We start from the raw sequence: 22,262 nt of genomic DNA on the forward strand, positions 1-22,262 counted from the left end.
ATATCTGTGGATTCTGCGTCCGTGGATTCAGATAACAAATATTCCAAAAAACATTTCCAGAAAGTTTCAAAAAGCAAAACTTGAATTTGCCACGGGGCCAACTATTTACGAAGCACTTACATTGTATTAGGTCTCATAAGTAATTTAGAGATGATTTAAAGTATATGGGAGGATGTGTGTAGATTATATGCAAATACTGCAGTGTTTTATATAAGGGACTTGAGCATGCACGGATTTTGTTATCCGTGGGGGTCCTGGAATCAATCCCCTGCAGATAACAAGGTCTGACTGTAATATTTTTGTAAAAATTGAGGTCCAGGGGAAAGTTAGTATCCAGACATGCGGGCTGCAGTTCCGCTCGTTTGTTAAACTTGGCCTTCAAGTTTAATGAAGAATTTCCTGACGGCAAAGTGAAAAAGGAAATTGAACTCGTTATGAGATTCCTCCAAAGAGGGATATTTGCAGTGACCCCTGTCCCTTTGTATAAGAACCTGTTCAAGAATCTGTTAGTGCTGCGGTTATGTCCCATCTTTTTGTGCATTAGTGTGTTTCCATCTCCTACATAAATATATGGATTCATTTTCAAGTAAAAATTCACCCCTAACCAACCTGTTACAAGAACTAGTTTTCATAGCATATCTAGTTGGAGGAATTACAGTAGTTATCAGGAGAGGTAGCAAAACCTCCTTCCAGCTCACCAGATTTTCCAACAGCCTGAAAAAACATTTACCAGGGCTTTCTAGGCAGAATCTCAGAGTATCTGTGTCTTTTTAGTTTTCCTCTAAAACGTTAAGATTTGAAGAGCTGGAGATGTTTGGTATCCCATCCCACTATTGGTCAGCTCTGATGGCCTAGCTTCCTGATATCAAACTGAAACCTGTCATCCTCTAGCTCCTGACTTGTACCCACTGCACTTTCTCCTTTTCCATAAGGCAAGCTTTGAGATCATGGAAGCCTGATTTTGGAGAGGTACTGAGTGCCTCGTCCTGGGATGCATTCAAGTAGACCCTGGACGACTGCCTCGATGGCAGTGTTGGATGAGAAGCTACCCTAAGTATTTAATGGCCTCTCCAGCCAGAACACTGAACTGCCGAGTACACTGATGGGCAGAATAATTCTGGGTTCCTTGCGGTGCTAAGAAAACGGGTGAGGGAGATTACTCTCCTTGGACAAGGTTTAATCTGCTAAGCAATTTTGTCTACAGGTAGCTCTGTTTGATTTTTTTTTTAAGCCTGTTTCCATTTAAACTTTACAAAAGAAGAAGGAAAAATGTAATGATTGTGTGGGGTTGTTTTCCTTCTCCATGTTTGCTCCCTTGGATTCTTCAGACAAAGTGGATATTTAGCAGGGAATGAGGAGGGAGAGGCTAGGTGATAGGACTTGGTTTGAAAAAGGCCGGCTGCTGAAGAAGGAAAGTAAGGGCAAGAATCACTTAAGTCTGGTTGCCCAAATGTGATTTTTCTTACAGTTTTGGTGATGGGAGGAGAAAATCCAAGTGGGTTTCTCTGACTTGCAGGGACCAAATACTCAGTTTTTCTGCTGCTCTTATTTCCCATATACCTTCTGCTCCATCCACCCCACCACTGCTGTTTGCTTTTCTTATAACAGTAAACAGAATGCAAACAACCCCCTGCTCCTGAAGCCCCAAACTGACTTTTAAAAGTTGGGCCGTGAAGGGTATGGCCACCAGCAAAGTCTAGAATGGCTGATTAAATCAAGCCACGGGGCTTGTGAAGTCTAGAGCAGGGCTTGGCAAGCTGCGGCCCACCACCTGTTCTTACAAATAAAGTTTTATTGGAACACACCATGCTCGTTTGGGTATACCTTGGCTGCTTTCTACCACCACTGCAGAGTTGACTAGTTGCCAGAGACCATATGGCCTGCAAAGTCTAAAACATTTACTATCTGGCCCTTGACAAAAAAAATTTGCCAACCCCTGGCTGAGAGCAGTGGTTCTCAGCCCTGGCTCAGTGTCAGGATCACCTGGGGAGCTTTAAAAATGCAGATACCTGGGCCCCATCCTCAGGGATTCAGATTCAATTAGTTTGGAATGGAGCCCAGGCATCTCTGATTTTTTTTTTAAAGATTCCCCAGGTGACTGTGAGGGTTGAGCATCACGGGTCTAGTCTCAGTGGGTTTTGTAGGATCACCGAACTGGAATTTGCCATTCTACAGGGTTCTACCCAGTGGCAATGATCTGCCCTTGACCTCAGTGTGAGTGCAGTCCTTGAGGTCTGAACCATTATGGCTGTGGCATAAGGGAGACCTTGCAATGACAAAATCCCTCCAGTAAGGTCCCTGAAGAAGGTTGAAGGTGACCCACATTACCTTGAGGTGTGTGTGTGTGTGTGTGTGTGTGTGTGTGTGTGTGTGTGTACGTGTCACTTTTCATTGGCAGTTTAAAGTTGTAAATGGGAATTTCAGGGTTTGTTCTGTCCCTGGCATTTAAAGCAAACATTAACCACCTCGAGTTACGCTGTCTTGGTCTCCCACGTGGCTCCCAGGGCCTTCTGCCCCTCCCAGCAGCTGTCCCCTCCCTCCTGCTCTCCAGGACACAGTGCTGTGTCTACTGCTTAGAATGGCCAACTCATCCCAGTTTGCCTGGGACTTTCCGAGTTTCAGCACTGGAGGTCCTGTGTTCCGGGATCCCCCTCAATCCGGGGCAGACCAGGGCAGTTGGTCACCCCAATTCTAGAGAATCTTGCAGCCAATTGGCCTTCGCATGTACATAAAAGCATTGGGATTTGAAGGGTGAGGGTGGGGCTTTATTAAAAATGTAAATCAAGGTCATGTGTGTGCAGCTGAGCGTTTTAATCTCCTTTTTAAGAAAGAGCTGAACCCAAGAAGTCAAGCTAACTCTTATTAGGTCTGTTTAATAAGCTCTGTTCGGGGACAAAACACCAGGCCAGCCTGTATTCTGCCGAGCTCACCTGGGTGTGAAACCGATTCTTTGTGAAGGTTCTTCAATAAGATGTTTGTTTTGAAGGGTTCCACCAGCCCAGCAAGGTGCCGTGGAGAGGGTATCGGCTCACCAGGCTAGACTCTTCCCTCGGCTGTGAAGCCAGGCACCGGAGCAGGTCACTGCCCCTCTCTGGCACTCAGTTTCCCCATCTGCACCAGAAGCACCATCGCTCACCGGTTGAGGTTGCCGTGAGGATTCAGTGGCGGAGTATTTCTCCCTGTGCCTGGAAGAGGCTGCAGAAATGTTGACTTTTCCCTTCTCCCCTTCCTCTCTTGCACAGGGGAGGCTGGTTCTCACTTCAGGCAGGTACAAGCCTGGTTGTCTAGCTGCTATAATAACAATCCCCAAAGGACTCTGGCTTAACTCAGTGAAGGTGTATTTCTCACTCACTCAACAGTCCCACAGTGGTATTCCTCATGGGGTGGCACTACTGGGGGGGTTTGGGAGTCCAGACTCCTTCCCTGCCATGGCTCGGTCCTCCTCTACATCCTTGGCACAAGGCATGAAGCATTGGCCTGGCCTCATCTGAAAGTGGCATGCTTGCACCTCCCCGCGTACCGTTGGCTGGGACGCAGCCATGAGGCCCCCACCACCTGCAAGGGAGGCTGGGAAATGTAGTTTGGCTATGTGCCCATGAGAAAAAGGAAACAGGGTTTGGCAAACACATGGGAGTCTCTGTCACAGGAAGTGTGGCTGCCTAATTCAGTGGCTGTGAGGACCCAGTGGAGACATCCCCCATGAATGAACATCTCTCTGTATTTCCAAAGCAGGAGTCTACAAGAAAGTTGTGATCAGTTTTACCCAGAAAAGGGGTCTGGCTTCAGATGAGCTTGGTTGAGACCAAGTGAAACACGTCTTTATTGCAGGACTTATCAGAGCCTTAAAAATACTGATCATAGATATCCATGAGAGGAAACAGAGGATGCACTATTTCCCAGCTTTATTGGGTTCCTCTTTTGAAAGGCCTCTTAGAACTAGTCCTCGCAGAATGTGGTTTGGAAAACACAGTTTCAGAAGTTACTCAAGTTAGTCTTCAGAAGCCAGGATACTTCCCCTAAAATACTGGTATTAGAAAAAAGAAAATCATCAAAATCTGTGGTCCACAAGGGAGAGTTCAGTCCCCCAGGAATCACGGTCTCCATAGTATGGGAAGAGAATATGTTTCTATCTTGCTTCCCTTCCTTCCTTCTCTCCCTCCTCCCCTCCCTCTCTCCATCCTTCCTTGTGGGACCTGGCAAAGGAAGCCCATGAGGACGGGGTCCACGTTCTTATTTTCCATGGTTGAGTGTAAGCGTCAACCCATTTGCTTCCCAGATGGGCGTGTGAACGATCTGTCCGACACCACTTAACTCTCCGTCTCCGTTTCAACTGGATGCATCCGGGCCGTCTGCCTGACTTGGTCATGTCACCTGGTCTGCCCATCTGGGTGGATGTTAAAATCCCTTTTCCCAACCTTGGTTTTTTTTTTGGGGGGGGGGGGGTTTATTTTATTTTATTTTATTTTATTTATTTATTTAACATCTTTATTGGAGTATAATTGCTTTACAATGGTGTGTTAGTTTCTGCTTTATAACAAAGTGAATCAGTTATACATATACATATGTTCCCATATCTCCTCCCTCTTGCGTCTCCTGCCCTCCCACCCTCCCTATCCCACCCCTCCAGGCGGTCACAAAGCACCAAGCTGATCTCCCTGTGCTGTGCGGCTGCTTCCCACTAGCTATCTACCTTACGTTTGGTAGTCCAACCTTGGTTTTTAAGGCTGGCTGGCTGGCGTCATCTGTCATAAATCAAGGTGGACCGAGGTTGAGCACTGAGGTTAGACAGTATCACTCACAGAAAAAACTAGAGTGGGTTTATTTTTTTATGTTAGTCACAGGCACCCGCCTTGTATATATATACATATAACTTAAGAGTTAATTTGGTGTGAAATTGGGACTAGCTCTTTGGAGCCCTGGGGTATGTGTTTGAGAGCAGCTAAGAAGCAGGGGCATGGCGGGGCAGGACGTGGTATGTTAATTGGTGGCCTCTGGGACCTGTGAGAGAATTGGATTTAAGTCCCCAGTTCGAATGAGCTTGGCAGTTTTATGGGAATCTCCCCAGGTGCATATTGGGGAGACCACCGGTTTGCACCGGCTGGAGCCCGGACTCACTCTTGGTCCTGAGGCCCATCGGCGCATCCCCAGTCCCACAAGGGACAAAGGAGAGAAGGCAGCAGAGGAACTAGAAAGGGGGTGAGAGGGCCCTGGCAGCGCTGCCTGCCACTTCCCTGCACACCGATTGGTAGGAGTTGCGTGCTCCTTGGCCTGCGGTCCCAAGGAGCGTTTTGCATTTTATTACCAAAGTCTCAATAAAAGGGACATGGGTCAGAGCAAACATTGGGGGAGGAAAAAACAAAGGAAATTAAATGCAAAATCACTCAGAGGCCTTGGCTTTTAATACCTCCAGAGCCGATGATGGGAAGTAGCCCCCGGGAGTCAGAACCGAAGGCTGCCAGCCTGGTATTCCTGAAGCCTGGCTCCCCTCCTGCTGCAAAAGAAATCGCCGTTTAATTTGTTTCTGAGTTTTATTTCTCAAATGAACCAGCGTGGGGCCATGTAATGAGGTTGTGTTTCTGGGAGGTGTTGAAAGATGGGGAAAGGAGTGAAACGACGAGGCGGGGGACCCGGCCTCTTTGGGGGGCGGCCGTGGGCGCCTGGGGGTCCAGCAGTGCCAAGGGCTGGGCGGGGGCAGGCATGCAGGGGCACCCCCGAGGGCTAGTTTGTGTGCTGTCCGTGGGGCGGCGGGTGCCCTTGATCCTGGGTTAAAGATCCCTGGTTGATGGAAAGAGCTGGCACAGCTGAAGCGAGCCAAGGGGGACACTTAGAATGAGTGGGGGTCTGAGCCATGGAGAAAAAGAAGGATATTTGGCAAGAAGGATAGTGGCTTTCCCAGCTAGTGGAGGAGGTCAGCTCAGACCCAGAACGGGAAAGTATATGTGAGTGTCTCAGGACGTCGCTCGTATAAGGTGGGGCAAGAGGTTTCTGGACCAGGATGCTATCGGAGGAACCCCTTGAGACTGTCATCATCGGGGGCTGTGGCTTCCCCTGGAGCCGAGATGGCCCTCTGTACAGACCCGGGCTTCTGGCGAACAAGGCCTGGGGCGCAGGAGCCTACGCGTGCCAGGGTCCTGCCCTCACACAAAACAGGAGTAAAGCTTGAAAAGTACGGGGCCTCCTGCCACCCTGCCTCATGGATAGAGAGGGCTGAGCGGGGGACTTCGGTGACCATTCCACTGGGGACAGGGAGAGCCCACCAAGCTGTCACCAGGGTAGCCACGCCCCATCCTACAGAAAGCTGTCAGTAGGGCCCACGTATGGGTCCCTGGAATGCTATAATTGTGAGAAGAAACAAGTCTGTTTACTGAGGTCCTCTGTGTGTCCGACACACACACACACACACACACACACACACACACGCATCATAGTCTCATTTGGTAGGGGAAGGCATTGTCTCTATTACACAGAAAAGAAACTCAACTTCAGAAAACTTCAGCAGCTTGTCAGAGGTTAGCGATAACAGCTACAGCTGCGTTTGTTCAGCACATGCGTTGTGCCCGGCTCTGGGCGAGGACTTTGAGCTCCTGGAGGTGAGGCCACAGCTCGCCCCAGCTGCCTCCCTCCTGCCCGGGCAGTGCCCCTGCGGCTGGAAACAGGTGTCCCAGCTGCCGCAGCTGGATGGACGTCGAAGGATAAGCCTCCTCTGCGGGATTCTGCTCTGCGGTCCTCCAAGGCGAGCTCTGATTCATCTCTCGGGAGTATCAGAGCAGCTGCGTGAATTTAGTGACTTAAAGCATTATCAGGAAGAGCATTTTTGACAAAGCAGGAAAGGAATTTTTGTTGCCAGCGCCAATAAGCAATACTGTAGCCAACCCGGGAGCCCTATCCGTGTCTCCATCTCAGGATGAGGGGTGGCACTGTGGGCCTGGCTCCAGAACGCCGGCACTTTCTCCTCCACCAGGTGACGTCCCATTGCCATCTCTACTCTGCCCGAAGATGACCAAGGAACCGTGCCACTTGTCTCTTCCCAGGAAGACCCAGGTTCTTCAACTGTGTACTATCATAACCCCCGAGCTGGTTCAATTCAGATTCCCAGGCCCCAGCCCCAGAGAGTGTGACCCAGTAGGTCTTGGCTGGAGTCGAGGAATTAGCATTTTAACTGTCACCCCAGAAGCCCAGAAGCTCTTGATATTAGGGATCCGTGGGCAATGCTTTGACGAATACTGAGTCTTTAGGTGATCACGTTGCAGTTATGTAGGTGCATTAACTCTGAGCCTGTGTGTGTGCATGCGTGTGTGTGCGTGTGTGTGTGTGTGTGTGTAGTTCTAGGAGGATGGTCATTAAAATGGCAATACTGGTGATCTCTGGGTGTAATGATTTCACGAGATTTGAGATATATTTCTCTATGCTTTTCTTTCTTCCTTTCTTCCTTTCTTTCTTTCCCCGCTCCGTGCAGCTTGTGGGATCTTAGTTTCCCAGCCAGTGATCAAACCTGGGTCACAGCAGTGAAAGTGCCAAGTCCTAACCACTGGCCCGCTAGGGAATCCCCTCTCTGTGCTTTTCTATATTTTAATTTTTTATGATCAGCATATTATTTTCATCAACAGATAAAGCCTTCAAGGCTTTCCCATGGGCGGGGAAGAGCAGACTATTATAGAGGAAATATTATATAAGAAGTAGGTTTGAGGGAAATGTGGACCTACGGAAAGACAGCCACAGATGTAAATGAGTCTTTTTTTTTTTTTTTTTTTTTTTTTTGCGGTACTTGGGCCTCTCACTGTCGTGGCCTCTCCCGTTGCGGAGCACAGGCTCCGGACGCGCAGGCTCAGCGGCCATGGCTCACGGGCCCAGCCGCTCCGCGGCATGTGGGATCCTCCCGGACCGGGGCACGAACCCGTGTCCCCTGCATCGGCAGGCGGACCCTCAACCACTGCGCCACCAGGGAAGCCCCTAAATGAGTATTGTAACTCCCAGAGCTAGTATCCCTTTTTCTGTGGCTTCCAACCCCTCAGCCTGCCGTTGAGAAGGAAGGAATGTCACACCTCCTGTTTTCAAATTGCCTGTTCTAGGCAAAGCCGGGGCCAAAGTCATGCCTTGGAATTTGGGAGGGTGGAGTTGAGCCAGAAGGCTGGGCCGCCCCTTCTGTGCGTCCCTGGCGTCCCGGGCCTGGCGGCCCCTCCCCGCCTCCACCCGACCTGGTGCTCGAGCGCCCTGGCCGGCCAGGCAGAGCCGGGATGGCGATTTTGCAGCGCTGTTATTACTCCGCTGTTGCCCGGTAAACCCACACCAGGCCCCACAAACACTCCTCACGAAGGCCAGGCCCTTCCTGAGAAATGGTTTCCTGCACCTTTACAACGTGATAGGTGCCGTGGACAAAAGGGGCCGCTGGGTTTATGGAGACTATATAAAGTTTATAGAGTCTTGGCTGGGCCGGAAGTCGAAAAGGCCTGTGGGATGGGGGTGGGTATTTGGAAATGCACAAGGCCCGGAAAGGGCAGCCAACCTTTGTGTGGAGACACCAGATAAAATACCCCAAGGGCATGCGGTGTGCCGGGGGCTGGGGGAAAGGTGGCCCTTCCGCAACAGCTGTTGGGAATGCCTTTCTGGCGGATCCCTTTTGATCTTCACAGCATTCCTGTGAGGGAGGCACGGTTATCCCCATCCTGCAGAGGGGAGACTGAGGCAAAGGTATTTTGAAAGTTCTGACTTTCACCAAGGTCAGCTCATGGTCTAATGGTGTGTGGCTCCCAGGTGGGCCTTCTGGGGCAGGCTAAATTCTCACATTCTCTCTCCTGTGTATTGAGCGGCGTGTCCTAGTTTCAGGGACAGAAAATATGGTCTGCGTACCCTATTTCTGTTTGGGACTCATCTGCTATTTGTGACCTAGTCTCACAGTCCCCTGGTGTCTTCGGTCATCACCTTGCCCTCCTATGGCTCCACTGTGCTCTTGAAGCTGATTTGTGCCCGGATTCACCCACTGGCCTTGGGTGGAATGGAAGTGAAGCCACCCAGAGGTTGGCCGTGGATCAGGCCAGGGCTAAAATGCTGTCTTTGCATTTCAGGATCCCTCCGTGTCCCAATTCTATGGGGGGGATCATCTCAGGGCCCCCAGAGGAGTCCCCCGTGGAGTCTGAAATCACCTCCTCCCATCCCATCAGCTCTTGAAATTTCTAATTCATTTCTCCTTGTTTATGTGCCTTGCGGCATCCGTGTTTTCTCTCTCCTACTTGGCTGTGAATTCTTGGAGTGCAAGATTCCATGTATGCTTAATTCTTCATTTCTGAATTTGCCCACAGGGTTGGGCATAGTTCCCAGCAAGTAGTAATCATTGAGTAGGTATCAGCTGGGAGGCCGGCTGAATGGATGAATGGATGGATGGATGGATGGATGGATGGATGGACTAATGAGTGGGTGGATGGATGGATGGACTAATGGGTGGATGGATAGATGGATGGATGGAAGGACTAATGGGTGGGTGGATGGGTGAGTGGATGGACAGATAGGTGGCTCAGTGGGCAGATAGATGAGGCATATATGTAGACTAACAGACACCTACTTCCTCATTTACACCCACCTCCTCATTTACACCCACTTCCTCATTTGCACCCTTCTGCACAGTTAAACTAACAGCCTACGCCTGGTTCTCTTAGGCTTTCACTGAATGCACTTTTGTTTCAGGAGACAGACTTTGCTCTCTCTGAAGCCATATGGAGAAACCAGCCTGAGTGTTTGAATGTGTGTGTAAATACTTTACAATCCCCATAAACTTGTTTAAAGACAGGTGGGAGTGAAGATATAAAATAGGGCAGCCTTTTGGGAGGGCCGTCTGGAAGTCGCTATTAAATTTTCAAATGTGCCCACTGCTAAGACCCAGCAGTTCCGCTTTTAGTCGTCAGGCGTAAGAACTATAGTCACACGTTTGTGCACAGAGACTCACATGCCAGGTTGCCTGTGCCAGGGTGCTGGCTGCTGCACTGCTGCATACACTAAAAAACCAGGAATAGCCCATGTCCATCAACGGCGGGACAGACACTAAACTATGGGAAGACCCACACTATGGAAAGAGCTGCAGAGGCAGAAAGGTCTCTCCCATCTTCTGGGAAGTCCTGGAACTCTGTAACTCATGGCCCTCAGCACATGCCCCCCTCCTGGCCTCGCTTCCATCAGCTTCTTTTCCTTCCTCCCTCCTCCCGCCTCCCACGAGAAACAGTTCACTAGAATGAGCTCTTTCATCCTTATGCCTACTAGCCAGTGACCTTCCCTGACGGAAAAAGAGGAAAACGAGAGAGAAGCAGTTATGTGCATAATTACTGTCTGCTGGCTCTTCAATTAAAAAGATTGAAAGGCACAATATTAAAATTCGATTTATGGGCACCACTATCTACCTAATAATGAGGCTGGGAGGAAAAAAAGAACCACAGTCGCTAGAGAAAACCATAGCCTTTTTTTCTCGGCCAAGAGATAAATTGCCTCTCATTTTCTTATTGCTAAACAAATATGAAATGGTTTTAGGCATATGTGATATGTTCTTCCAATATGTTGAAATCCAGAACTTAGTAATTTAGGAGTCCTCTGGCTCCGACATTTTCAGGAAGCTTCCTGAGAGGCGTAGCGTCTTGAGCTGCAGGGGCTGCTACTATGGTCCTCGGGGCGCCCAGACCCAGGCACTGGCACCACCGCCTATCACGGAAACTCCCTACGGGTCCCCAGGCGCCAAGCCAGCTGATGCCACAGAGCCCAGGAGCGAATGGGCAAAGCACAGACTCTAGTTCCAAGTCCTAATTTTGTGGCTTATTAGCTCTTTGATCCTCAGTTTCCTCATCTGTAACATAGGAACAATACCCTTACTAATTGCGTGTCGCTGGGCAAGTGCCCCAGTTTTCCCATCTTGAAGGTCCCTCCCTGCGAGGGTTGTAGGAAGGATTAAATCAGTGAATGCATGTGAAGTGCTTAGATGTGTTACCTGCCCACATAGCGGGTGTTCGGTAAATATTTTTTAAATCATTATCATTACTACTGCAGATGCCTTTGTCGTAATTTTTGGAAGAGATGGAATTCAAACCCAAGCCTTCCATTTCCAGGGAGCTGGCTGATGAGGGGCAGACAGACAGATGCTCAGCTCTGTCTCTCTCCAACTGATGTCCGGGGCAAGTCAGGGTACCTCTCCGAGCCCCGTTTTGTTCATCTATGAAATACTAGTTTCTACTTCACAGGTGGTATTGTCAGGATTAGAGATTATTGGAGACAAAGTGTCCAGGACACAATTAGTGCTGGGTAGATAGATGGCAATAACTCTTGAAAAGGAAAGATCTTTCCTCCTAAGAAACCTGTTTGGGAAGTTATGTCCTGTGGGAGAAGGGGTCTGTGTCTGGTTGGCGTCTTCCCTGCTCACTGGGGCTCTGCAGAACTCTCCCCTCCTGGGGCGCACAAAGTATTCCCTGGCTCTAAAAATAATTGCTACAAAGAAAAAAAAAATGAGCAGCTACTGTGCCAGGAACCCTGCTGAGCCTGACCTGCAGGATCGCAGGTCAGTCTTACGGCAACCTGGAAGTGGGCTGTCACCCATGTATCTTCATGGGGAAGATCAGATATGGGGATAGGTGACTGGCCCAAGGACACAAAGCTGGGAAGTGACCAGGCTAAGAGTCCAAGCCAGGACTGTCAAATTCTTTCCGCCACACATTCCCGAGCCCCCTCCCAATTCCCCTCCTTTCCTCCATCGTAGCTCCTCTGACCCACACTACCGCCAGGCAGGTGTGTGACACCATCACCTCGTGCTTTAAATTTGTATCTTCCCACCAGTACTTCTTGTGCTGGAGAGTCAAACGTCCAAATGCTCACGTTAGCTTTGCATAAGATTTTGTTCTGTGTGTCTGAATGCTTGGGTCTTTAATCTATTTAAGATGCTCAGGGTTGGGCTGGAGAAGATGGATTCTAGGTGCTCCCCAGGCCCTTGCCAGCCTCCTTCTGGGAAGGTCTCCATCCCTATATGGGACCTCCGGGGCTCCCCATCCTACAGAGATTCCGTAGACTCTCCCCTTGGGAGGAGGAGGGGGGGATTTTGCGTGTATTTCTTTGCACCCAGCTAATGGCAGTTCTTTGTTTTCAGTTGAGAGGGAGAATGTGCAGAAGCGGACTTTTACTCGATGGATAAATCTCCACCTGGAGAAGGTAAGCAGGGCACTCGGCTTGTTGTTAAGTGACGGATTCCTCCATAACGGAGCGCACGGTTCAGCAGAGCGGGGGTGAGGGTGCTCTGTGTTTCTGTTGTGTTGTTGTTTTTCATTCATTCATTTAAACATCTGTTGAGTGCATTCTCATTGCCAAGCGTCAGGCTCAGTGCTGGGAACATGAAGGTCAGTAAGACATGGGGTTCTGACCTCCTGGGGTTATCCGTCTAGCTGGGGAAGGAGAGGGTCCATCTTTAAATAGGAATCGCTGAGCAAAAGTTAGGAAACATTCACTGTTGAACAACCCAAACAGGGGGCTGAGGGGATCTCGACCTCTAGTCTGGGGTGGTCAGGGAGGCTCTCGTGAAGACCCATTTATAGGTATTTGCGTTGATTCAAGCAAAAACTCCTCACACTTTTTAACCAAGCCAGATCCCCTGGTTCTTCACGTAATGCTGCTGTTGGTCAACAATATTATCTGCTTGTTTGGGTGCATCGAGCACACATCTCCTTTAATCCTCAAGACAGCCCTCCTTACCCTGCACCCCATCCTGTTACGAATGAGGAAACAGAAGCCTGGAGACATTGAATCGCTTCTCTGCAATCCCACGACCGAGAAGAAAGCTCTTCCTGTGGCTTCTCCTGCACATCGCACTTCGTGACCCCTCTTCTCCCCTTTTTCTTTTTTTGCTAATATACTCTGGCCAAGCAACATTGAAGCGCATTTTGTCTGCCGGCTTCTCGGGCACAGAAACCCTAAAACAAAAGCAGCTGAACCAGACACAAGGATGAGCAGCAGAGAAGGGGCGGGATGTGAAATGGATAAACAAACAGCTCGGAGGAGGAGAAATCCGAACCCTCCTCACCACTAGGTTAGCCCCCCCCCCACCCCCCACCCCCGACAGAGAACATTCTCAATTGCCCGGGGCTGGGGGAGGAGAGATTATTTTTCTTATTATAAGAAAGCTGGTTTATCAGGATTCATTTTACTCACTTCACATCTTCTTAAATTCCACTATCTGGTTCTCCACATAGACCCAGCCAGTAGTCTCATGTCTTTCAAAGCTGGTGGTATTCAAGTATCCTACTTCATTGAGTTTAATACCTATATTTTCTTCTCTCCTCTCCTCTTAAAAGGCACAAGAGTAATATTAACTGCCCTTAGAGTTAACCCCAAAGAAAGGTTCTTAGAGGAAATCACTGAAATGATTAGAAAGCAGAGAAAATAAATGTGGTTTTTTTAGGAAGTGGAGCTCTTGACCAAAATTTTAATTCACGTAGCGTAAACTTTAGGCCTATAATATTTCCCGAGCAGACGCTTGACCACCCACACTTCTTTTCCACACCTGTAGAACGGGTTCCGCTCGACCCAGGAGGCTCCTGAACTCTTCGGGGCAAAGTCTCTCTATACCGTGGACGAAGCGCGATAAATCACTTGCCGGTTGTTTTGACTATTGGTGCATTTGCGGCACTGCTCACACAGTGAAGTGTTATTTTTGGGAAAAAAGGAAAACCGTTCCCCAAATCTGAGTTCACTGAACTCCTAAATTAATGCCTGATGTGTATCAGGGTAGCTGGAAATTCCTCCTGGCAGACGGAGTTGAGTGTATTTCTTTCTTTCTTTCTTTGAAAAATAAATACAGAAAAGTACAGAGGGTAATAGAGCAAATACCCTCGCAGTCACTCACCCCCCACCCCCACCCCCACACGAACCTCTGTTAGCATTGATCGCATCCAGAATTTTCTCTGTGGCCATGCTTCTGCTTCCTTTTTCCGGGCAGGTGGGTAGCACCCACTCTACGGATAAATCAGATAGCACCTAAAACTGATTCGTAATAAACAGAGCAAAATTCACAGCCATGCTTCCAACCTTGAGACTTTCAAGAACAACTTTTCATGTAAGGGAAACCCAGGAACTCCTTGGGGAAGTGGGCTTAACTGCAATTTGAAGGCTGTCAGAAATATTTACGGGGTCTCTGGCTTCTGGAAAAATTCCTTAATTTACCCAAGGAGTTAGATCACGAAGAAACCCCTGGCGGTGCTGTTTACTCGCCCATACCAATCTCATGAAGCCCATGGAACGTCTGGGGCCCCGAGGAGTGTTTTCACTGGAGTGGGTTCAATTTCTCCTCCTGCCATCTTGCAGATGGATGCCGGCCAAGGCCCCGCTCGCTGCTGCTGGGCCGAGGCTCTTACAGACACTGTCAATGGAAATTATTCTCCAGGTTCAGCTCAAAAGCAAGGTTTGGCCACGGTCGGGGCTGCTAACGGGAAATTTTGTGAGTTCATCTATCAGGGGCTGTTTTGTTCAGGTCTTGCGTTTCTGCCCCGCGTTAACAGGAATAACATTTCCATAAGAGTCTTGGTAACCTGATACCGTCATGCTTCGTGTGGAATGTTCCTGCAGAGCAGTGGGGAGTTGGCAAAGAAAATAATTTGCCTTTGGGTTCAAAGTCGCTGTTGCCCTTGAAGCAAAGCTCTTTTCTGTGCACCTGTGGGTGGAATTGCCCGGTATTTTGACTAACTGGGAGTCAGGGGGCTCGTATAAGAGGTAAGGAAATGCCACCTTCCGAATAAAAAAAGAAAACATGGGCCCTCCAAGGCTTTCACGGGGAGGAGGCCTTCCCGGAGAGGAGGCCTTCCCGGAGAAAAGGGTGCCTGGGCCACAGCTCCAAGATTTCCCTGGCTCTCTGACGGGTGACAGCCGCCATTCCTGTCCCCCAATTAATCCGGTCTCCTGTGGGAACACCCCCCTTCGTCATCCCCAAGAGCAGTAAGTGTTCTAATGCTTCCAAATGCCCCAATACCAGAAAGTAAATAGAATTTGTGCTGGGGGGTTAATGAAAAATGCAGGTTCCTGGACCCTGTCCCCCAAGATTCAATAAATCCTAACCATCCTGCATTAAAGGAGTTTTTATCAAGCTTGTTTAGTCAACAGAAACCTTTCTTTAAGCAAAGTCTTCCTGGAACCCTAAATAAAGGCCAGTAAGAGCTATCGAAGGGAGTGCCGTGAATAAGCCTCCTCTGGGACCTCCCCCCCACCGCCCCCACAGGGCTCTGGGAAGTGCTCTGCTGAAGCTCTGTTCTGGGAAGCACAGTTTGGAAATCGCTGTGCTGGGACATCTGCCCAACAAGTTCCAGCCGGCCCCGCGGACCCCAGGCCACACCCAGCCAAACTCTTGGTGGACACAACACAGGTCCCTCAGACCTCCCCAGGTCAGAGAGGAAAGCAGGGGGCTTCTGACTGTTTCCACCCAGAGCCTCCTCCACAGCTCCCCAGCGCACCCACTGCCCACGGGCCACTTCCAGGGAGAGGGGATCGCTGTCTCCTTGGATGGGCCCTGCTGCCTGTAGGCACATCTGGGTGTCCGGAAGTTTTTTCTCCAGTGAAAGCTGCAGTTCTGAAATTGTTTTGTGGCTTACACAGATCACTAATCGGCTGCTTTCTTTCCCCCTCTTCCACAGTGCAACCCACCTCTAGAAGTTAAAGATTTATTCGTTGATATACAAGATGGCAAAATCCTAATGGCTTTGTTAGAAGTCCTGTCTGGGCGAAATCTGGTACGTATGCTCCAGAAGGGTTAGGAAGAAGTAAAAATGCAAAGGAAAACATTGCCACAGGGTTCTTTTCTGTACAGGTCTATGTGTATGTACATATATACCTGGCCATCCATAAATCCTATGACGGGAAACCTGGGAGGGTGACATTCCTTTCTCGGTGACTAAGACTGATACAGTCATGTGTAACTAAGCAAATATACTTTAGCAAGTAAATAATAAATACCCCATGTTTTCTGTGAGTCCAAAGCTAAGGATCATGACTGAATCATGACAGTTTAGCTGGCCAGCCATGAAATTACCTAGAATGAGAGCTAAGAGTCAGGAAGATGGAGAAGAAAGGCATCTTCTCAGCCAAAATCTATAATCCACCAACTAGATACACAGAATTCTAGAGCCTTCTTGTGAGTATGACCAAAATTGAATTGAACCAGCTGATCTTGGGGTTCCTTCCACTTTGGATCTTCACCAGAGCTCTCCATGTTGCCTGTATCTGCTATATATTGGTCGGTCCTCTCTCCCCAATTCCACACTGTTGGCATCTTGGCTGGGGTAGTTCTTTGTCACGGGGGCACTGACCTGGGCATTGCAGGATGTGTAACAGCAAGCATCCTTGGGTCTCTATCCACTGGATGCCAGTAGTACCCCCAGGCACTGCCAGAGGTTCCTTGAGGGGGCACAGTGATCTGGTCAGAATACCAGTGGTGTCAATTTTGAGAAACCGGCTCTAGAGTCCAGTGTTTGACTTGGCTCAAGTGACCCAGCGTGGCTGATACAAAAGTGCCGCGATGGGGTATAGCTCAGCCCGTGTAGACCTCTCTGGATTTGTTCCTTTTTTTAAAAAAATAAATTTATTTATTTTATTTTTGGCTGCATTGGGTCTTCGTTGCTGCATGGTGCGCGGGCTTTTCGTTGCGGTGGCTTCTCTTGCTGCGGAGCACGGGCTCAGTTGCTCCGCGACATGTGGCATCTTCCCGGACCAGGACCTGAACCATGTCCCCTGCATTGGCAGGCAGATTCTTAACCACTGCGCCACCAGGGAAGCCCGTCTGGATTTGTTCTTAACTGTAGCTTTAAAGTCAAGAGCTCCTACTTCTGTTCTCAGCTCTAATGTGGCTGGAGTCTTATCACACCCCTTCCTTGCCTTTGCTTTCCCAATAGCCTCCCCACCCCGCCGCAAGGGGGCCGTGCAAAGTGATGCTGTGAATTCTAATGAAGGGTAAAGCCACTGCAGTAAAGGGAGTACAGTAAGTCCCCTACATATGAATGAGTTCAATTCCGAGAGCGTGTGTGTAAGTCCAGTTTGTTCATAAGTCCCACAGAGTTAGCCTCGGTACCCATCTAACACAATTGGCTGTATACCACTGCTTTTGGGCTTGCTTCCGGACATCCTGGGCTTGAAATAAAGATACTGCACTACTGTACTCTATACAGTACTGTACAGTGAAGGACACAAAAGCACAACCACTCGTAGAGGATGCACGCACGTGGCAATGTACGCCAGACACGTGAACTAACGTACGTGATTGGACATGCAAACGCACATTCGCATCTTTGAAAGTTCACAACTTGAAGGTTCGTGTGCAGGGGACTTACTGTATTTGGTTTCTTTGCACATCTCACAATGGGCTGCCAGCACAGTCTCTAACAGGCTTCCTGAAAAAGCGCATTCTAGCCCCTCGTTCTGTGTTCCCAGCAGCCCAGGCTCCCACTTTGCTGCCAGGGCACTGGTTAGGAGCGACCATGTCCTTGCGGGGCCTCTGTTGGGAGTCTTTGATCCTGGAGCCCAGCCAAGAACATCCAAGACCTCACCCATTAGCTTGCCTGGAAGTTCACACCGTGTGGAAGTGATACCCACTGGCTTCCTTATAGTGTAAAGCGCCCACCTGGAGGAGTGGGGACGGACTTCAGTTTCAGGATGAGTTTCCTTTGCTGCTGCTCCTGGTGGGTGCGACGAGCATTGTCAGAGTTTTTGCTTCTGCAAACACCTTTCTCTCTCTCTCTCTCTCTCTCTCCCCCCCCCTCCCTTTCTCTCCTCTCTCTCTCTCTCCTTTCTCTCTCTCTCTCTCTCTCTCCTCTCTCTCTCAGTCTCTCTATGCTTCTCTGTGTCTCTCTGTGTCTGTCTCTTTCTCTGTCTCTCTTTTCTCTATCTCTCTGTGTTTCTGTCTCCGTCTGTCTGTCTCTCTCTCTGACCTGGGATAAATGTCCACAAAGCTCTTGGCCAGAAAACAGAAACATCTGCGGCCGCCAGGGAGGGCTTACCGGATGATTTAGCAGCTGTGGGTGACACTCCCGGCTGACGCTTTCTGCCCTGACGAAAAGCATCAGTGCAGTGAGAACATGTCACCGACAGTCTCTGGAGGAGGGAGGAGTATCAAAAGCCAGGAGCTGGGTCAGAGAGAAACACTTGACAAATCTGTCCCTTGTTTAACCCCTGGATTCCCCTCCTTCAACTCGAGTGAGTTTGGTCCCAAGAACCATAAATAAGGTGACCGTCGGGGGCCCCTGAGGGTACTGTTGTGCATCCTGGGGCCCCATGCCCGGGTTTGGATGTGGTCCGTGTGGGCTCTGCTATGAGCCCCAACCTTCTCTTGAGACTAATGTGAAAAAGGTAAAGAAAAAGACAAGCACATCCGATGGCACCGCTGGGGACTGAGTGCCTGTCTTGGCGTAACTGCTTGTTCTGTTCTGGTTTGTGTTACAGCTGCACGAATACAAGTCCTCATCCCATCGTATTTTTCGGTTGAACAACATAGCGAAAGCGCTTAAGTTTTTGGAAGATAGCAATGTAAGTATCTGAAACACATCTTGTTAACACAGACTTCCCTGTGACCAAAAGGACATAATTTGAAGTTTAATGCTGGTCACAAGAGATGCGGGCAAAGGGGACCCTGCTGAGATGGTCGAATGAAACTAAGTTGAAATGTAACAGAACTCCCGCAGCTAATCCATCAGCCGGAGATACAGTCCCTGACTCCCTGCCCGCCCCTCCATCTCCGTCAGGCTCTCAGATGTTCAGAATTTAGTTGACATTTTCGTTTTCATTTTGGGGGATAAGAGCATGGCAGCGTGTAAAAACTTTTTCTTAGAACTCAGAATATGGGAGAAGCAGGGAGGAAAAGGGGGCCAAATGAGCCTGGGGAAAATTACATAACTCTGTCCCCTTTGATATAACTTTCTCGACTTAAATTAGCCTTTTCTGTGTTTTGAACTCTGCTTCGCGTCCTTCAAAACTGGGAAGGAATGGCCCTAGAGGGATGAAATTTGCAAAGTTCCCCTTTCGTTAAGTTTCACCAATTAATGACCACGTGGGTCCCTGCATTGGGAGGGGGAGGGGCCGTGCAGTGGTGCCGGCACTCAGCAGCCCTGGGTTTCATCCCAGCCCTGATTCCCCAGTCTTCCAAGTCATTCTGTGACCCCTTGGCATCCTTTCAACACATTCCTTTTCTGCTTAAATCAGCCCAGATCAGATCCTGTTGTTTACCACTGGGAACCCCAAACAAATTGCACTTCTGTGATGATGGTCTACTGTACATGCTGATGTGTCGGGCAAGCTGAGGGGTTTTCACTGCACTGTCCCCCTGCCTCCAGCACAGCCCCTGGAAGGAACTCTCGGTGTCACTCATTCAGATTCTAAGGCCTGGGCTGATAAGCCTGGATCCCCACCCATGTCCTGGCTGCCAAGGGCAGGGAAAGCACCTTTGGCTTTTGAAGAGGGAGGTGTACTCTGCCTCCCATACTGTGGGGAAAGCCCTAGACCTAGGAGGGAGTTCAGGTGGTGACGGCCAAAAAGCACAGCTCTGGTCATGGCAGCATCATTCATAATAGCCAAAAGGTGGGAGCAACCCAGATGCCCATCCGTGGACAAAGGGATGAACAAAATGTGGTCTATCCGTGCAACGGAATATTATTCTGCCATGAAAAAGAATGAAGTGCTGATGCAAGCTACAGTGTGGTTGAACCTTGAAAACATTATGAAAGATGCCAGACAAAAAGGACCCCTTCTTCTATGAATCGATTCCTATGAAACGTCCAGCAGGGAAATCTCTCGAGTCAGAAAAGAGATGGGTGGTTGCTCAGGGCTGAGAGAGGTTGGGGGATTAGACAAGTGACAGTTAAAGGGTATAGGATTTCTTTTTGAGGTGATGAAAATGCTCTAAAATTATGGTGATGCCAAAAACCATGGAATTGTATATTTTAAATGGGTGAATTGGATGGGATGCGAATTGTATCTTTCAATAAAGCTGCTTTTAAAAAAGCACGTCCCGTTTCGTGAAAACGCTGGCCTCTCTGCAGAGTCAGTTTCGCCATCCACCTCGGCGCTGACGCCACGTTCAGGGCACCGCTGCCACGGCTTCCACTCCTGGGAAATGATGTAGACGCCTTGAGCCTCCATTTCCACATCTGTTACACAGAGGTGATGAGAGGCAAACCTACTTCAGAGAGTTGTTGAGGATGGATTGTGCCCATCCAGGTGCAGTTTAGCCAAGTGCGGGCACAGGGCACAGGGTGAGGTCTGCGTTCGTTAGCTGTGGCTCTTGCTACCTCTCCCCAGCTCCATAGCTCCACTGTCTGCTCCTGGAAGGGAGCGTTAGGCGTGGCCCTCCTGGGCAGTGTCCACACCTGAATTCCGAAGAGCGTTGTTTCTATGATAACATGGGGCCTTGGGACCACTGCCCGGGATACTCACTGTTCTTCCTTCCAGCTTGCGAACCCCTAAGTAATTTCCTGCTCTGCCAGCTGCCACGTGTTGATGGGTCTGTACTGTAGGCAGAACTCTCCCCCTGCGTTTACAAAGTGTCTTCTGTGGGCCCAGGGCTGTGCTCAGCCTTGGGGACATAAAGCTGCATTAGGAGCACATCTCCGCTTCAAGGAGCTTAGAGCCTCGCAGAGGAGGCCTCACGCGGACAGCAGGCTGCTCGTCACTGCAGGGGCCCAGGGAGGAGCAGTGATCCTGCAGAAGCGAAAAAACAAACAGCCTGGGAGCCTGCTGGGGGGCGTTGCAGGTAGGACTAGCCCATGCTCAGGGGTGGCAGGCCTGGCCTTCTGTAATCTGTCCTTAAATGTTTCCCCAACTGCAGTAGCTGCCTTATGGTACAAAAGAAAGAACAGTAAAGCTCCCTTCTCCTTTATTTTTTATTTAAAAATCTGGAAATACACCAAATGTAGTTGTGTTATGTCAGCTCTTTGCCCCGTTGGCTCCCGTGGCCGGCAGGTGAATGGCCCCATGGGGAGGAGAGCACAGGTGGGTGAGGCAGGTGGAAACAGGCATTTTGGTTGCAGTCTCTTTCCCATTGCCAGAATCTGGGCCCTTGTTGGCCCCTTCCTGTCCCACTGTCCCAGCTCGAGGGAGGACGGGCCCAGTGGCTCTCCTGAGCCAAAAAAGTGCCCAGAACTGGGTGATCAATGCCAAGCGGGTGCTGGAGGGGCAGCAGTCAGGTCCCATTTGTCCCAGGATTCAGGTGCTGTTAGTGTGGCCAGCCTCTGTCCCTCCCTCTCTCCCCTGAAACTGTGAGGCTCAGAGCATGGTGTTCACTCCTGTGTCAGAGACCCGCTGCCCCACAGGACCAGCTTTGTGACCTCCGGCAGGTCATTCAACCTCTCCGAGCCTCAACTTGCTCATCTGTGCAATGGGTATAGTATGACTAACCCATGAGAACCACTGGGCAGAAGTCAGCTCTCCCCGGGGAAGGCATTACCGTGATGACCATTATCACTGCCCCACGATGGATGTGCCAGCCAGAGGGGGAGGAGGAATATTCCCAGAAGCCAGTTGGTCCACTTATTGTCAGTGTGGCGAAAACAACCAAGTTAGCGGGAAGAGGGGGAGGAGGACATTGTCCCTGAAGCTTCTGACTGATGTCCGGCTGCTACATCGTTTGTTTGCCAGGGAGAACCAAGCAGTGGCTGGGCACCCGCGGCAAGGTCTTCGGGCATATCCATAATCCCTGCCTTCTCTCAGCCAGGCTCCCCAGTCCCTGTGGCCAGGAGAGTGCTTTATTCTCCAGAGGTGACGTCTACTCCCTGCCCCCCCTTCCCTCCCTGTCCCAAGAGGGTGCGCCATCCTATTCCCCACATCCCTACAAGGCAGCTCCGTGATTTCTCACTTTGGGACACTTTCCGTGAACCTCAGCTCAGAGGCCATGCTGGGCTTCCTCCAGGGGATGGTGAAGGCCAGGATTGACTAAGTGCTTTGATGTGACTCCCCCGTGCTGGGAGGTGATCAGTGAGCCACAGAAGCGGAGCGAGCTGCCAGAGCAGAGGTCCAGGGTACGCGATCAGCCACAGACCGCAGGTGACTCATCCCATGGGACATGTGGCCGTGATGAATATGGACGGACTGTTGGGCCTGGATTCGATTGGCTCTGTTGTTCACAATATTGACAACTTCTTCAGCCTCTAACCCGCCAGTGATGAGCTTGTGCTCCCTGATTATTCTCTGGGAATCAACCTGCAAAACACACCTGAGCCAGGGACTCAGGATTCTCACCTGTGATTAGGAAAGCCCAGGCCCTACTGATGGGTGTGGCCAGA

At 49.9% G+C, this 22,262-nt stretch overlaps 1 protein-coding gene across 2 annotated transcripts in view; it reads left to right on the forward strand.

The window, feature by feature from the left end:
- Positions 1-22,262, forward strand: part of CLMN (calmin) — a 118,018-nt gene that overhangs the window by 65,639 nt on the left and 30,117 nt on the right. For both annotated transcript variants that reach the window (XM_067726627.1, XM_067726638.1), the window contains exons 2-4: positions 12,110-12,171; positions 15,636-15,731; positions 18,433-18,516. In XM_067726627.1, coding sequence (XP_067582728.1) covers positions 12,110-12,171; positions 15,636-15,731; positions 18,433-18,516 — 242 coding nt within the window. The remainder of the gene's footprint in view (positions 1-12,109; positions 12,172-15,635; positions 15,732-18,432; positions 18,517-22,262) is intronic.

This window comes from Pseudorca crassidens, chromosome 1 (genome assembly GCF_039906515.1).
Source record: "Pseudorca crassidens isolate mPseCra1 chromosome 1, mPseCra1.hap1, whole genome shotgun sequence".
NCBI lineage: Eukaryota > Metazoa > Chordata > Mammalia > Artiodactyla > Delphinidae > Pseudorca > Pseudorca crassidens.